Below are 18,226 nucleotides of genomic sequence, written 5' to 3' on the forward strand. Positions count from 1 at the left end.
TTTTCACTTGATACCGTATTAAAGAACGTAAAATTATCCTTGTCTCCACTGCTTTAAATGAGTTTAAGTTTGTTACTAAATTTATCACCTCCTATCGGTTATATTTATATATAAACACGGTAAGCTGTGGATAATTCTGCTAAGACTTTTTTTTGACAATAAGAATGACTGTCAAATGACTCACAAAAAAACAAACGAAAAAGCAATTGTTTTCATAAATTGCTTAACACTTCACATTTTTTGTCAGTAAATGAAGAATTTTAAATCTTTTTTTAATTTCTCAGGTTTAATTTTTCCTGAACGTAACTTAATTTTACATTTCCCCTTCATCAAAGATAAAAAAACGTGCACCACGTAATCCTTCAAAATGTTGAGTACGTGACGGATATTAATAATCCCATTACTTAGTCATTAGACTCACGCCCCAGAAAGTCAAGTCATGCTCAGTCAGACTTTTTCTGACTGTTTAATAGATTTCAATATGGCTAAATTCAAAGCAGATAATATATCTAAATTGAAATTATAAAGACCGTACCCTAGGCAATCATTTCTGCCATACTAGACCTAGGCGAACCTGTATCAGTTTACTTGTCTTTTTTATATCCTAAAAGTCAAACGATTTTCCCTTTGACCTATTTTTATGATTTCGTGTACCTTCGAAGCCGGGTATTGAGTATAGTGTGACTGACGCACTTTTAACATTGTTTAGCTGGCCTACTTATCTGCCAAAGTTGGCCATTTTAAGAATGAAAAAAAAAATGTGCTATAAATATACTATAAAATACTATAAAAATTCTAAAACATACATTTACAATTATAAAGCATATAACTCATCGAAGTAATTTTTGCGGGAAATGTTTTCGCGTTCTTTCCGACACCCCCAAAAAATGTTTAAAGTAACAATAAATGTTTGAAAAAGAAGAAGAAGAAGAAGAAGAAGAAGAAGAAGAAGAAGAAGAAGAAGAAGAAGAAGAAGAAGAAGAAGAAGAAGAAGAAGAAGAAGAAGAAGAAGAAGAAGAAGAAGAAGAAGAAGAAGAAGAAGAAGAAGAAGAAGAAGAAGAAGAAGAAGAAGAAGAAGAAGAAAAAGAAGAAGACATTTACTTACTAAAGACAAAAATAATTGTAGTAATAGCCTCCAATAGCTGCAATAACTTTTGATGAAGTAATATTCATCTACGAAATTACGTTATTTACACTGTTTTTTATATATACTTTTTTGTGTTTCTTTTGTTTTATAAAGAATTTGTTGTTTGATAAGAAAAGAATAATTACTGTCTTCTTTTTTAGTATTTATGTTTTCACTTGCTCGAAATATGATTAAAAATACTATTAACAAAGAAGGATTAAAAAAAAAAATTAAAATTAAAATAACAAAAATTTCCTGCTGTAAAAAACAACCTTTTTATGCTCTTAAATAAAACTAGATATTTTCTATATCTTCATTCCAAAGCCTATTTATTTTCTATACTATTTTCTTCTATACTTCTATACTACATATACCGCTGGGTTTTTTCTTTGAGTGTATTCATATTATGTTTGTGCGTTGCATGAGATGCAAAGGTAAATGAAATGGGAAGGACTTGCTTGAGAACTTTAATTTTCCATAATGTAACTCACATTATCATTGATATAATTAATAAATTGACACCCTAAACCTATTTGGTATAGACGTTTAAATTCTTGAAAGTATAGGGTAGCATAGAGCATTCGCAGTCCTTAAATTCTAACAACACAAATTCTGTATACGGAGGTATATACGTAGGCTAGTAACACAAATTACTGATGACAGCGCGCTTATTTACCGATCACCTGAGAACATTTTTAATAGACTCTATTGTGTAGATTATTTCAGGCGCAATGACAACCTCGCCATGTTAATTTAAATCTATTCAGGTCAGTTTCTAATCCATCTGTCCCACCTTTAAATAGAGTATGCGCTATCCTGACTTTAACTTTCAGGGAGATTATTTCATAAATTTTGTCATTGAATTTTAGTTCAATTCAGAAAAATGTTTAAAATTTAGGTTTAAAATGAAGGTAGTGATAAAGAAGAAGATTGAACTCTTTTGTTTCTATTCATCCGTGATGCGATCAATTGCAAACCTATTCGTGTTGTCTTTTTAACTTAATTCGGTCCGGGGGATTTCAAACATATTATAACCGGGGGGACTCCGCCCCCCTCCCCCCCCCCCCACGTCACAAAAGGAACAAAGTGGAAGCAATAAATTTTTGCTTGCGTCAGCACATTTTCTGTGACGTTATCAAAATCTTGAAAATTGTTTAAAATACCGCCATCTGCTTAAAATTCCATTACTTTAGTTCTAGAGCGAATTTTTACATTCTGTTTGAAGTTTCTGAAAGCTAAATAAATGTTATTTAATACAATTTCCGGTTTTTACATAGATCGCATGAATAATTCCAAAAAAAGTGCCCGAAAAAATCGGGATATTGGATTAATCACGTGTCCAAAACATGGAAAATGATTCTTCTTGGTAAAACAAAGTTGCAAACACCGAACAGGGTTAAACTATGCTGCATGTCAATTTCACTAAATTTCATTGGTTGGGAAAACAATTGATAAGTAAAAGTTAACATTACGTAATTAATTATCGTGTCAAGAGTTTATTTCAAAATGTCTGACAAGCCTTTGTATCAACAAGAAAAAATACTGGAAATGGTACTAGGTGGATTGGGTCAGTAAACTGCCGCTTGAAAGATTTCCCCTTTTGAGAATTTCTCTTTTCAGTGAAGTGGGCATTTAAAATAGGGTATTGTTAACTGAGGTACCATTTATAAAGTGCCATGAGCTGCTGTGTATCTGCTTTCATAAAAATATAAAGAGGTAGAATTCGAACCTGCAGTTGCTGCATTATTTTGGTTGCTTTTCAGACTTTGTAAACCATAAAATGAATTTAGAAATCTTGATTAATATTCCGACCTGAAAATATATGCATACAAGTGTCAGCCACGCCATTTAGAAATACAGCAAATTATATAAAAAAGGAAAAACATCCCCAAAATAGCTCAAATTGCTTAAAAATCTTGAAAATTTTAAAAGAGTTCTGTCTTTGCTTACAATGGAGGCCCATCTATTGCTAAAAGGTCTGGTGAAGCGCCCCAGTTGAGCATTTAGTACAGGTAAACCCCTTACAGTGATGCGTCCTTTCTATAATTTCTTCAAAAGTTCAGTACAAATAAATGCACAGGTTGTTGTTAGTATGTCAACCACTATATCGCCCTTGTGTAATATTGGAGGTGTCACCCGGCTTGAGGGGCTAGTACAGGCAAACCATTTGTAGATTGTGTCGCCTTTCACGCGTGTCTTATATATGTAAATGAGGTTTAAAGGGATCAAATGTCTGTAGGTTGGACAGCTTGAGCTATTTATCATGTTTAAAACTTTTATCATCATTGCAAAGAGCTTATTAAATCAACATTTTACAAAATACCCCAAACCGATTATTCCCTGCAACCATTAATGCCAGTGGTATATCCAAATAATAAAAAGAAAAAGGTTAAGTAATACTGAGTTACATTGAGGATTTAGATTTACTCATTTTGTAGATAGAGAGGTAATAGCAGTACCAAGTATGGACATACCAGTAAACATCAGTGGGTCAACTTTAAAGACTACGTACCCAGTCCTTAAAAAAAGGAAGGTAGCTGTAACTGCTACAATACCTGACAAAAAATATCGAGATAATGGCACTTTTTGGGCCAGTTTAAAAAGTTGGGAAACAGCATCAACTCGCAAATTCTCCGTTGGTAGGCATCGGAAGTGCTACTTTCAGAAGCGTAGGTTACGTATGCAGCGTTTAACATGCTTTTGGCTTTGCAGTTTTTGTTCTCGGTGCTCAATAACGTTTACACCGCCATTAGCTCAACTTTCATGTAAGTCACTTAATTCAAAAACTTTTGTAACTCTTTCTATTTATTTTTTAAAAATCCTATGTGTAAACAAAGCGAAAATCTCGTACATATTTGGGTAAGTGATGAGTGCTCGTGGCTGTTCCTTAAACCAGCCAACTAAAAAGCGAGAAGTTAGAAAAAAAAAACATGGAAATAAAATAATTGCCGGCAGCATGTGGTTGGGAAAAAATTCCTCAAGATAGGCAATATACTCTTAGACCACTGTGAGAAGAAGTGTGAGAAGTGTTTGTTAACTGGACCGTGAACAATCCATAAGTTTGTAGTAGCAATAGGATTAAGACAAATATTGAATTGTTTGAAAAAATTAATCTCATTTATGTAACAATTGTATTATGCATGAGCATTAACAACCGCGATTGTTGAATATTGATAAAAGTCGCACTCAACTTCAGTCATGGAGAATATCTACTGGTGTTGATATATAACTGAAAGAGTAAAGTAACTATGAACATCAAATATTGTTATTATTTTATAAGGTGAACGTTTTTTTATATGCAATTCTTAATAAAGTATAATCTATCAAAATTTAACTTTATTTTTTTCTATTTTTCTAATACAATATTTTAGCGGAGATGGTGTAATAGTACCGTATTCGACTTGTAATCATAAGCTTACAGGTCCGAGTCTCCACTCTGGCGCACTTGAAATGCACTGTCGTTAGCCCATTTGGTGCCATCTACTGACCGCTTTACATGTATCTGGCGGTAAAGTAGCAAAGTTACTAACGCATAAAAAATAAATAAATTAGGCAACCAAATTTGATGAACATCTGACTACCAACTAACGGTCTAACAACAAATTTTAAGAGTTGTTCACAAGTAACATGACCTCCTCACCCTCCTCCCTCCTGGTGTCTTGGCCCTGAGTTGTTATAATGTAAAAAAGGCAAAGTAACAAAGCAACACGAAAATACCCTAATTTTTTAGCTGCTTTAATAGAACAGATATCCACATTATAATACCCATATAGGTCATATAAGTCTGTCTGTTTTCAGGCAAAATGGTACCCCAAGTCGCGAGACGCACACAGTTCGGTAAAAAAAAACCCGGGCGATCCCGTGGATTTTTCCATGTGCCACTAACTAGTTTTTTAATATTTCTTGTTGCATTGAAGAATTTAATATTTTCAATTATTGCTAGGAAGAAAAAATCCTCCTGAACTATAACTTAAAGACGTCGTTTATACTTTAGGACTGTCGGCTTAGAACATTCCTTACCAGGCCTCTTGGACATTTAATCACCATTGGTGTGTCTTTTATAAACTTAATTGCCGTAATTGAATAGATCAGAAATCTTTAGTTGTGTTCCTATAATAACGATAGCTACTTAACAAACAATAGAGCAACTTAATAATTGTTGTTGTTGTCTTAAATGAGAGTTGTTAAAAGTTATGTTGGAAAAGCACGGGCACTGCATGTAAGGAGCCAAATCGTCGAAAAAGTATAAAATTTAGATTATACTTGGGTGAGTAAAATCGGAAAAAGTTATGAAGTGTATTACTGATAATTCTAAGGTCGCTGAAGAAACTTTTTAAAAAGCCCTTATAAAAGGATACCATTATTATGCGGAAAAGTTATAGAATATCATGGCATATAGAATATTAAATCTTCATTACGAACGCATTGGAAAGTTTTGAGTAGTATTTTTAATTCTAAACATTCCTGTTACAAGTCTTCATTTTTAGCCAAAAAGATTTAGTTAAATGGAAATATTTGAAACAAGATTTTAGCATTAATTAACAATTTTATACTTTGTAGAACATCAGCCAGGGCAGTATTTTCATTATTCACAAAAGTAAAATCCAAAGAAGTAGCAACCTTTTTTTTTGCAATGCGAATGTTTGTGCCTCTGCTTTGTGTCTAGCAAATTATAATCTATTTAATTTCTCAAAGGGGATGAAATTTTGAAATTTTAATATCCTAGATTTAATAAATGCATTATTTGTACACATCGTTTTTTGTGGAAGTTTTACCAGCAGTAAGGTGCGAAAGAAAAAAATCTATTCTTACGATTTTTTGATAAATCCAGACTCTTAGTTGTATTGTTCCTATAAGCTATGACAGACTCAGGCTAAGTACGTTTTTCATATGTTCTTGTTTGTTGACAAGATCAAGTCTCACATGTTCCTATAAACTACGTTTGTATCTGAATCTTGATGTAATTTTGCCGGGCTAGAAACTATAATTTGTTTATTTTTATAACAAGCAAATATGGAAAGTTTCATTCTTTTTACTACAAAAAAAGTGTTACATTTTGTTGATCTGGTTAGAAAATATTTGAAAAAGTCTGCATTAATTTCTCCTTTATAGTCACAATATTTTTTCTTCCCTAAATCCCCTCCTCCATCCCCTCTTCCCTAAACCTCTCTCCAAGAAAGGTTAATATTTTAAGGAATAGGTCAAGGAATAGATAACATTTTCGTTCCATTTTTTACTTTAACAATTATCACTAAACAATAATAAACATTGCAACCAAAGTCTCATAAAGCAAAAACTCTATACATTGGTTGATTTTTATATTTTGGAAACTGAGCAACTGACGAGACTGTAAAAAATATCATAAAAAAATACACACGTGACAACCAACGCCCTTTTTATGACTATATAATAGAAATCCACTCTCACAATTTTGTGAGAAGTAAAAAGAAGCAAGATATAACAAAGCCTATGTTAATTACAATAACTACAGCGCCTAATGTGTGATTAATTAGGAGATAAAATTTTGCTTCAATTTAAATTCTGAAAAATTAGGTTTTTAAATCAAATCAAAAAGATAATAAATTAAATGCAAAATTAACAAATTATTCTGACCAGTTAAGCTATTCTTGACCCCAGGTCTCTTTGAGATTAACCTGAGCTATTTGAGATAAAGGTAATAACCTAAATTAGCTCTGGGATGAGAATGTATCTAAGCTTATATTTTTAAAAAATATCTTGAAAGGATTTTGATATAATAAGGATTTTGAAAATATATAAGTAGAAGCTTTTCGTTTTATTATAAAATCATCGTCAGTGCTTTATGTACAAGTAAAATTCGTTAAAAGGATTTATTTATAAAATGCAATGTCTGAGAATTTGCGTCAATTATCAGGAGAGTTTTACGAATTCAATATACTTACAGATTAATGTACGTTTGTACTTTTCTATGTAAGTAGATTAAAGAAATGGAAAAGAAAGAAGATAACGAACAAAACAGTAAAAAAGAGTGTGCGAGTGGGATGGACACACAAAATGGTAGTATTATGAATTGGGGGAGAATGCATTTGCAATCATTTTTATCTGTATTATCTTCCAAGGAACTTGGTCCAGGAGAAGTTACAGCTATTGCGATGAGTTTGGTTTTTGGTAGCTTTGTAATTGTTCTACCATACACTGTCAATCTAGTTGGCTTACCGATATGGATAATAACCTTCATAGTTGTTATACTACTTGTGAGTTACTCGAATCACCTAATGAATGAATCCTGCTTGCGAATGCTCGAGGAATATAAGGGAGAGGAATTCGTACGAGCACCACAGATGAAAATTGCAAAATTGGCCGGTGGGAATGCTTTTCAAAAGCTTGTTGTTGGAGCGCTATACACGAATTTTGCATTTTTTGCTATATCCTTAATTTTGGTTGCATCCACAGTACTTGGTGAAATAGTTTCGGTACCTGGAATATCTGAGATAAACAGCGTGAGATGTTGGGTTGTAATTTCCACAGTGTGCATTTTCCCTCTTGTACAGCTTGGATTTTACAAGGACTTAAAGCAGAGTGCCTTTATTGCTCTGACAACTTCATACATGGCTTTGCTAGTCATTCTTTGTACGAGTGCTTACATATTGTTAATAGGTAAAATACCTACTGAAAGTGACAGCAAATATATTCACCCTTATCCTGGAAATGTTTTCAGAGTATTTGGTACCGTATTTTATGCTGTTGGAGGCATTACAGTGACGACTCCTGAAATAATTGTTTTTGCAAATGAGCCAAAGAAAATGGACCAGAGTATTTTTGTCGCATACACCATGTTGACAGTCATTTATATGGGGTACAGTATCATAATGTATGGAGTATTTCGAGGAAGTATGAAGCCAACGACAACTGCCACTTTGCTGCAAGCTATTGAATTGAATGGAAACGCAGCAATCCCCAGAACGTGTATCTTTATTGTCCAGTTGGGAATAAGTCTGCATTTTATGTTAGCAGCTGTTCTGTTTTTAAATCCTTTATTTACAAATATAGAATCAAACTTCAAAATGCCTGTAGGTAAGATTACTAGCTATATACCTTAAGGGAACTAATTTTCGCGAGCATGCAATATTTTGTACATTTCGTAATATTTATTGTCCGCTAAATGTTGATGGAAAGTTATTACGCAAAATTAAATTCCCTCGAAATTATACTCGCAATTCGCGAAAATATATAATTCACCATTGCCTATTGAAAAGTAAGGTTGTTACAAAAAAAATGTTTGTTTGATATAAATATAAATGTTTTGAAAAACATTGACTTTCATGGGTTTCCATCAGATAGCAAAAATAACTCATCGCAATTTAATTCTCATCTGTTCAGTACGTTAAAATAAATTTTCGCAAAAATTCGTTTCCTTTAAGATAGTATATTGATATCTATTTGTAACCTGAAGAGTTATCGAATGAGTGATAGATTTTTCTAATTACAGTTTTTGTGTTGGTCGCTGAAATAAACCTTATCTCGTGTAAACGTAACAGTAATGGAAAGAATCTCTTTAATAATAGCCGTATTCCGTGTGTCTGTGCGCAAAAAAAGTCGTGTTACAGAAACACGAAGTGCGATATATAAAGGGCGGGCGAACCCGTGGATTTATTCACGGGCTACCGACTAGTCTATATTATAATGCCTGTATGCGTCTGTCTGTTAGTCACGCAAAATAGTAACCGCGTAGCGAGACACACGAAATGCGGTAAATGAAGGATTTATCCAACGGGCCACCAACTAGTCCATTTCATTTTTATCCTTCATTCTATTTAGAGTTTACCTGGAAAAGATTTGTTCTTCGATCTTGTGTACTTCTGGCTGTTACAACTGTGTGTCTACTTCTACCCAACTTTCAATCCGTCGTTTCTTTAATGGGCGGTACAGTGTTGGTTCTTTCTTCAACAATCCTTCCCATTATTATGTATGCAAGGCTCCACGAGTTAACTACATCGAAAAAGATATTTTTGTTTTTTGCTTGCTTATTTGCTGCTGTCTGTATGGTTGGAAATTTTGTCGTGTCGACTCAAGATATGGTCAATGGAGTTGCGTTGTCATAATAGAATTCGTAGGGAACTTTTTATTAAATAGTCCATCACCTCGAATTTCGAAAATGATCCTGAAATTAAGCTAGAAAATTTAGTAGAAAAAACACGCAGGTGAGACATGCGTTGTAGCTACAATGTTTAGATGGCTAATCATGAAATTTATACCAAATGGAGTTAAAATGATTAATCTACATATATCAAGTTGGAATTGAAAATGTAATTAAGAAAATCAATACGAGAAATCCAACAAGAAACTTGTTGTTGTAATTTTAATTTGATTTTATGTCTTGTCACTGGCCACAAAAAAATGCGGTGAGGAACAAAAGCTACTTCGGCGACAGAAGTTTACATTTTCAGTAATTTTCGAAAATTTGTTACAAACGCCTGAAAAAATTGCCTCATGTCCCTACAGCATGTCATAAACAGACTACAGGATCTAATGTTTAATTTGCGGACCACAAAATAAAAAAAATGTGAAACACGGAAAATTGTGACCAAACTATGTTTTGTGAATAAAAATTTGGTGTCATAATTTAAATTTAACAAGGAGTTTAAAAGAACTACTATAAATTATTTTTCTTAAAAATAGAAAACATGCGTAAAGTTTTTAATGCCATTAATTGAGTAAGGAGGTAGTATGCAAAATTACCTAGTATGTAAGCGCATAGTATGTAAGCGTCCTTGTCCTCAGGGATTCTTGTCTTTTCGATAGGGATGTCAAGTCTTGACTTTATAAAATGATAGAAGAGCTTTCTGCCTTGCTAGCGTCAAATAACAAAGATCGACCCAACGACAGTTTTTATTAGGGCTTGGTGTGTGTGAAGGACGGAACGTAGTTAGAGAAAGTTATAACTTTCTGACCCAGCAGCAACAAGTGTTAGATAACGTTTGGGAGAAAAAACAGCGGCTTTCATTGACTTCACGTCGTTTTTATGAAACTACACAGAAGAAATTCCTAGCAAGGATTCAAAAAGTTATTTTTATGCAAAAATTGCTCGAAACAACTAGAGTTGTTCGATTTGTTATACCTATTCGGAAACGCAAAAACAGTCTGGTAACGGGATACTTCGAGTTATAAGGTCAGTTAATTCACAACCAGTGGTCATTTCTGTTTTTTGTTGAGTATCGTGAGGACCATATATTTTAGGATCAAACATGTAATTTACGAAATATAAAGAAAATTTGACCGAAAAAATAGCGACATTGTATTATACTCACAGTACAGATAAAATAAGGACCAGACGTGTAATTTTTTGATAAAAATGCAATTTTACTAACCAAAGTAAAATAACGACGAAACGTGCGCAATAAAAATACTAAAACAAGATAACAAGGATTTTAAAAACCAAAAACTTATGCAACACGAAATGTTAACAACGAAATACTATAACCAACAATGGCCACTTTGCGTATTAGAGCGTGATTTTTACGAGGTGAAGCTACATAATGACTACACGTATAATTTGAGGATAGCAGGTCATTTCTTTTGGCGCGAAGATTGTGTTAGCGACTTTAGCATGTATATTAATCTGTAGCTGCAAATTTTTAAAGTTGTTGCGCTGATATTGGAGTCAACATGATTCTTCACCACTTTGTGCAAATTTTACCAAAGTGTAAAATCTTATTATGACTTCCTATTCACAATGGAGTGCTAAATATCGCATCACGAACCCTTCGTTTTCAGCGAATTGTGAGCTGAGTTATCAAGACTTCTCAATCTCGATGGTCTATAAATCCTAATAAAACCAGTGACATTCAACAGAGAAGAAAGAATAACAATTTTTATCGAATAAAAGTATAGCAAGTGTTTGCACTACCAATAAATAAATTCATTTGTATATAATATGTTACAATATGTTTAAAAAACTAAAACTAAAGTATATATATATACACCTAATTGACGTGTGTGGATAATATTGTTAAGTTGGGCTACATGTTCTTTACAGCAGGACTTAGGTCAGCAAAATACACGTGTTGCATTGCTTCATCAGCAGTTACGCGATGAGTTGGATTCAATACTAAGTGTTTCTAAAAACAGAAATGTTAGTTAGTCACCATACTACGCTCTTTGAACATCAACATGCCACTATGAAATATATACATCATGCGTAATATACATTGCGCGTGCGCGTACCTGTAATAAATCCTTTGCAGCAGAATTCATCTTGGGAACAACAGCATGTATTGATACAGATGGTGGAATGTTAAAATCCTAAATAGACATAATTTTTAACTTAAAAGCGGAAAACTAATATTCTAGCAGTTAATCAGGTTGTTGTATCCAGATGAGAAGAACACAAATATATTGTTCACAAGGGAAAAGCTTATTCAGCTCATTTTGAGTTGTTTTCTATTAGAAGAAAATACAGAAACAATTACAGAATTTAAATCGACAATCCCATTAAGTAAAAGTTCAAACATCAGATAAGCTAAATCAACTGGAGGAGTTTATAAACATAATATAAACACCATCTTATACCAAAAAAAAATTCATACGCACCTTGTATAATGGTAGTTTGGACACACCAGGCCAGTTGTCTTCAGATGGTGAACCAAGTAATCTGAAACAATAATTATGGTAAAACTTTCGTGCAATTTTCAAATTTTTAGCCACAATTTTACATTCTCTTCTATTATCAAAAAAGTAAGAAGAACTTCAAAGGAAATTCATTTTTCTGCAAAAGCGACTGCATTTAAACAAAACAGTGCAATGGAGTACAGGGAGAAAATCTTATCCGGGAAATTTACTATTGCGCTGAAGCAGACACAGGGAGGAGACCATATCAATAACATTAATTTTTGTGCTAAAGCAGGGAAAAATACCATAAACACAACACGTGAACAACCAACAAAATATTGGAAGCAAATACAACTTTACTTACCTGAAAATTCTTTTTAATTGATCGTCTACATCACTACCAGGAAAAAGAGGTCTGCCAGCGTTGGCTATTTCTAAATTAACAATAGCATAATAGGGTGAGCATAACTCCGAAGATTGAAGGTTCTACAACTAATACTAAAGTTAATTAAAAGTATAAACTTAGTATATAATTAACAAACTTTCCCCACTTTCCACTTAGATGTCTTACCAGCAAAAATGCACCCAGCTGACCATATATCAATAGAAGTAGTGTACAACTTCGCCCCCATTAATACATCTGGAGGTCTGTACCAGAGTGTAACCACCTGAAAAAAAAAGTGCCATTTTTAAACATCCACATTTCCAGGTTTTCAAATTTTAGACTGATATATGACCAATCACCTCTGCTGAAAAACATCTGACTGGTATTCCAAAAGCTCTTGCAAGGCCGAAATCAGCAAGTTTTAGTTCGCCAGTCTAAAAACAAAACAAAAGGGAACTGTATATATGTTCTTTTTGCAAAGGATAAATTACTCGAACAGTATTAATACATTGAAGATAAATTTATAAGTGAATACCTTGTTTATCAAAAGATTTTGAGGCTTTAAGTCTCGATGAAGGATGTGTTTTTCATGGCAAAATGCTAAGCCACGCAGTAGCTGGTACATAAAGGACTAAAAAATGAATAAGAATATGAGACAGTGAAAATGTAAGGCAAGGAGGAGCTTTAAACTATTTTGTACAGCATTTGAAATAATATCAGAGGTATGCTTGTAAATGAAAAAACAACCTTTACAATTTTGTAGCTTATACAAGGTGTCCTCACCAACTGTCTGCATTAGGGGGAAGGGGGGAGAGGTTAAATATCTTCACAAACATTTTACCAAAAACACGAACAACAAGAAAATCGATTCTACAAATTGTGTTTCTTTTTGGATTTTTAACTCGTTTCTTGTCTACAGCATAATTTGTTTTACTTTTCCTCTCGGAAATATGAAGATGACACCAGTAGATAGTAGTCTGGGGAGAGAGTTAAATGGGCTGCTCAGCCCTAATAATGGTTGGCGTAGGTTGCAGGACGCTATGGCTTAGGAGTGGCTACATCAAGCAATAAGATACTTCAGTTGCATAAGATCAATTGTCACCACATATAATATACTATTTCCCTTCTAAAATTATTTGTGAGTACATTCTTTTAAGCATAAGAAGCGTGCATGGCAAATAAGTCTTAATATATAATTTTTTTTACCTTAACAATATTAGGATCAATTTCACCCTGACAACTATCAAAATACTTTTTCAAATCCTAAATTGTATAAAAGAAAAATATTAGATATAAAAATACAGATAAACTTTTGCAAAATTTATCATGAAATTTATAGCCGTATTGAGATGAATTATATAAACTTTTCACTCATTAACCACAGTTTAAGGTGCATCCACATTATAAAAAAGGAAAGGTGTCTACAATTGAAAAAGAAATAATGCAGAAGAAATAATAGACTTACTTGATCGCAATATTCAAACACAATAGTCAACTTTTTGTCGCTATGCATTACGTCGTACAACCTGAAGATATGGAAACAATAGTGACCTCACATAATGATATTAACAAATCTGCACATAAACAAAATATACTAAAGCAAGGCACCAACCTGACAATATTTTTATGTTTTAATTCCTTCAAAAGACATATTTCACGCAGTGCAGAACTCGGAATGCCCTAACAGAATTAGATTATAATTATATACATATTCTTTCAGTTTAATTATAACAACCCACAATTCTGACCATTCATACAACTAACCTCGTCGTCTTCATCTAGACGCACTCTCTTCAGAGCAACAACCTCAAGTGTATCTTTATGTTTTGCTTTAAAAACAGTTCCATAAGTCCCTAATAGAAAATTTACAAGGTAAATGTTTTTTCAGTTTAAAAATATAAGCAAAATGTTTAGAAAAATGTGCAAAATTGAAAAACAATATTAATAAAAATATGATTCTAAATGTAGATGATCTTGGGCAAAATAATTATGCAGAATTCATTTTTGAACTTTTAAACATACAAAATAAAATTCTGAAAAAATTCATGAATACTAAAATGTATATACATACGAAATAAAGGACATAAGACAGTTAAAATTAGAGACAATCAGGAACACAGTAAAATATATCGATGTGGGTCTTCTGTTGTTGTCACCCAAGAAACAACAATTAAGTCAATATCAGGAAATAGCTACTACAGGTTTCTGTAAAGCTAGCGTGGTTTCTGCAATTTCTAACCTTAACCAGTAAAATGAGCAAAAAGTTAGAAAAAAAATTACTGAGGCTTTTCAAACTCTGAAAAGTGGTTCTGGAGCAATCGTCAACAGAGGAGTTTCTGTAAGCTAACTTGACCCCAACTTGTATCTTAACTAATTGGCTGTCAACAAAAGATTTTCGTCCTTTCTATTTGCACACTCACAGGCCTATTTGGGTGGTGGTCAACGTGGTGTGACTGATAAAGAAATTTTACAACAGACAAAAATCTTTTTAGCACCATTTTCTGCCAAGTAATAACATGTGATATAGCAAAAATAGTTTTTTTAGCTACAGGTCTGGTATGCAATTGGGTGCAGAGCTTAGGATGCTTTTGCATTGTTCTTTGAATTACACTACTTTTTAACATTTCTTGGCAACAACAGCAGGGAAAAAAGGAGGGCAGAGTAAAGCATTAATTGGCCATATGTTGGTAAAAAAAAAAAAAAAAAAAAAAACAAGAATCATTTATCGGCCCCTAAAAATCATTGTATTTTTTCTTATGTTTATGAAAATTTTCAATTTTTTTAGTTTATAATTAGATTAAAAATCGCCTAGTTTAGTCTTTCCTTAACTAGGTGGTGATATGGCTTTTGGCCATTCAGGAAGAACTAAACATTTTCACCTGAATGTTATAGCAGCTAGCTACAATGCTTTATTTACCTTCTCCTATCTTTTCCAGCTTTTCATATTTCATCATTTTGTTCATCCTTTAATTCTAAAAACAAAGTTTGATATAATGACAACTTCGAAAACTTAGCTAGATGCAGCTATGATAAAACTGTTGTGTTGTATCCCAAAAATTGAAATAAAAAAACTGTAAAACTGTTTACAGTTCACGTTCAACAAAGATCAAACCTTTTTCTCAGAAAAAAACATTGACAATAAATAACGTCATGTAAAAATATGCACCAAAAAATCGGAATCTATAGCACGCCAAAAGAAACTTTATTACCATCGCCTACATTTATAAATTCTCCTGCTGTTTAATTACAAAACTTTGTTTCTCTATTATGATACTACTTTTCACAATTAATCTTGTTTTAATACTATCTTGATATAAAATTTTGTCGGTGATATTTAAAACTTTATTTGCTATATTTGAAAATTTCAAATACTTTCTCCTGGGGCATACACCATATATGCCATGGTTATGGTGTTCATAAGGACCTAAATTTTTGACGTCATATAAAGCTGTGGTCTGACTCGTCTACTCGAATCCTGTGAAATGTGCGAAAGAGAAAAAGATTAGGTGGGTATCGTATTTTATTTTAATTCATAATGTAAACTGAAAATATCAAACCTTTGTATTCTCTTAAAAAATTGTTTTTAAATTCTACGTTTTGGTTCCTCAATTAAGCATTTTCCTTGCGTGCGCCATGTTTTCTCTCCATGCTCATTTTTCCGCAGAAATTTATAATTGTAAAAGATCAAGAGTAAATCAAAATCGAAAGTCTTATATAAAACTCCAAAGTCTATATTATTAAAACTATTAATGTATTATACAAAGGGTAGTACGAAAATTAGTGTTTATATTTGAATTTATAGTATATAATTCAAACACTTTTAGGGCAGAAAACGTTTTTTTTTAAGGTACACGAGAAAGTTTATGCCCACGCCGCGCGAAGTCGAATGATAATCAGAATAATGATGGCAATAAAGTTCATTTTGGTGCGCCATAGGGATCCGAAAAAGGTTTGCAAGATTTAGGTAAGATGGCGCCGTAGTTGTGTTAACAGTCCAGCCAGTCATCATTAACCTTTTTAAATGTGTACATTTTCCGCGGTTAGCTCTTTTGGCTTTTGTGGCAGGCAAAAAGATGCGTGTGGTAGGTGAAGTGACATCCTTTTCTGTTTCTTCACACGAAGGTATCATTACGACTTTATATGAATAGCTTGCCACGCGGTAGCCAGAAGGGGCTTACCGCGGAAAATTTAAACATTCAGAAAGGTCTATAGCTAGGTATACAGATGTGCATATTTTACATGGTTAGGTAGCCTCACAAATGTTGAGAGATTGCCCTGTCCATTATTTTGGGGGAGCCTTGCATGCATGGCTTCGATAAAGAGTTCAAAAGTATTTAAATGCTCCTTACAAGTTAGCTACACAGATCAATTGTGGTCAGCGCCTTGCTAGAAAACTCCCTGTAACATGTGGTGGTATATAGCTAGATCAAATCAAAAATTTCTTTCATTTTTAACTAAATTCAGATGGTTCTCTAAATAAACACGATAGGAAGTGCACCAAAGTCTGCTAAAATCACCACTAAAAAATTAAATTAAGAGGACACAGTAAAAAATGTATATTTTATTATTTTCGATGTTTCTGGAGTCCTATGATTGAATGTTCTGGATTTTTCCGGATTACTTGCTCTGGAGTCAGTGTAACCAGAAGACAACTGCATGCTGATTTCTTTGACATAACATAACAGTTAAAAAAGCGTATAGATGGTCACCGTTTTGTTCTTTCAATTCTTAATCACATGTCCCGTAAATCAGCACCTCCTACAAAATTTATAAAGACTGCTACTCTAAATCCTCTTTACTGGAACCTTAGCCTGGTTAAATTCTCTGATATGATCAGATCTTATAATATCATTTTTCTTCTGAATATTTTTTACAAAACTTTTCCTGATAGCATTCTCAAAACCTTTAACATTAATTTCTTTTATTCTTACCACACATGGGCAGGTGAAAAGGGCTTTTTAAATCTACCTCATGTCCACTCAGCTGGCTTTGGTAAAAAATCCATTAAATTTCTTGCAAATAATTCTTGGAACAATCTTCAAAATTCTTCACCCTGTAAAATTTCTAATAAAAATACCATTGAAATGAAAAAATCCTTCATAAACATTTCATAAACTTGTATAAAAACTGATTGAATTTTCAAATTGCACCTGCTTTAATTTCTCTCCATTGTTGGTGTGTGATATATTGCTTACAGTTTTTGACAGTCCCTGTAAATTACAATTTATCCCTGTGATTACTTCGCCTAAATGTTTGTCTTGACCCTATGTTGTTTTGTGGTTTTGTCCCATGTTATTTTTTTTCAGGTAGCCATAACACTTTTTAAGCTTTTGCTTAATGGTGGTTATCCCTTCATTAGGTAGTTTTGACAAGCTTTTACATGAATAAATTTTTTGTTATTTTATTGAATTCATACTATCTGATGGAAAATAACTAACTAACTAACTAACTGAGAAAAGGTTTATAAATCTTTTACTCTTGTTACAGCCAGCTAGCTGTTATAGGTGGTAGTTTAGCGAAGGGGGCAGCATCAATCCTCAAGTTACCACGAAAAAATTTTTAAAATTTCTTTTTTAAACCGACCTACCTGCACCAAAAACATCAATGGGTTCAGTACAGTCTGAATGTATAACCTACCGCGTACACGCTAATATCACACCTTTGGGTGGAGGACGATAGTCGTTTGTCTTTTGTTATAATATAATCCCTTAAGGCTTTTGCAAGTTTATATTTGCGTGCTAAAAACAATGCACTCGCAAAGAAGTATTGGAGCAATTATATTTCTTGTAATAGCGAGATGCAATGTATAAATGTATTGATAAGCTATTCCCTTAAGTATTAGCGTGAAGTAATCAAATAATAAAAATCTTTCACAAAGTTTTATAATACATTGTGCGAGAATGTATTGTTGATGTAATTACTTAAAAAGATTCCAGTGTGTTTAATTTAAAAAACATGAGAAGCATTGTTCACAACTATTAAATGACTCGTGGGTTTTTTTATTAAAAGAATACAACTACGGTTTATTTTTGTAAAACAAATGGTATATATTCTGAAATAAATACAATATCTACATTTCTCGATGAAAATATTTCCTTCTTAACAAACAACGTAAAATAAATCCTTCT

General features: G+C 32.8%; 2 protein-coding genes across 2 annotated transcripts; one reads left to right on the forward strand and one right to left on the reverse strand.

Annotated features, from left to right (window-relative positions):
* Positions 1-6,973: 6,973 nt before the first annotated feature.
* Positions 6,974-10,454, forward strand: LOC130621963 (uncharacterized). The gene is made up of 2 exons (XM_057437352.1): positions 6,974-8,179; positions 8,924-10,454. The coding sequence occupies exons 1-2, from the start codon at positions 7,093-7,095 to the stop codon at positions 9,205-9,207; spliced, it is 1,371 nt and encodes a 456-aa protein (XP_057293335.1). The 5' UTR covers positions 6,974-7,092; the 3' UTR covers positions 9,208-10,454.
* A 520-nt stretch (positions 10,455-10,974) lies between these two features.
* On the reverse strand, positions 10,975-15,165 carry LOC130621964 (cyclin-dependent-like kinase 5). Its single transcript, XM_057437353.1, has 12 exons — positions 15,016-15,165; positions 13,863-13,951; positions 13,711-13,778; positions 13,564-13,624; positions 13,305-13,361; positions 12,634-12,729; positions 12,458-12,532; positions 12,285-12,381; positions 12,078-12,147; positions 11,696-11,756; positions 11,330-11,407; positions 10,975-11,223 (listed from the first exon to the last, which is right to left on the reverse strand). The coding sequence occupies exons 1-12, from the start codon at positions 15,059-15,061 to the stop codon at positions 11,125-11,127; spliced, it is 897 nt and encodes a 298-aa protein (XP_057293336.1). The 5' UTR covers positions 15,062-15,165; the 3' UTR covers positions 10,975-11,124.
* Positions 15,166-18,226: the final 3,061 nt, after the last annotated feature.

This window comes from Hydractinia symbiolongicarpus, chromosome 12, assembly GCF_029227915.1.
Source record: "Hydractinia symbiolongicarpus strain clone_291-10 chromosome 12, HSymV2.1, whole genome shotgun sequence".
Taxonomy (NCBI): Eukaryota; Metazoa; Cnidaria; class Hydrozoa; order Anthoathecata; family Hydractiniidae; genus Hydractinia; species Hydractinia symbiolongicarpus.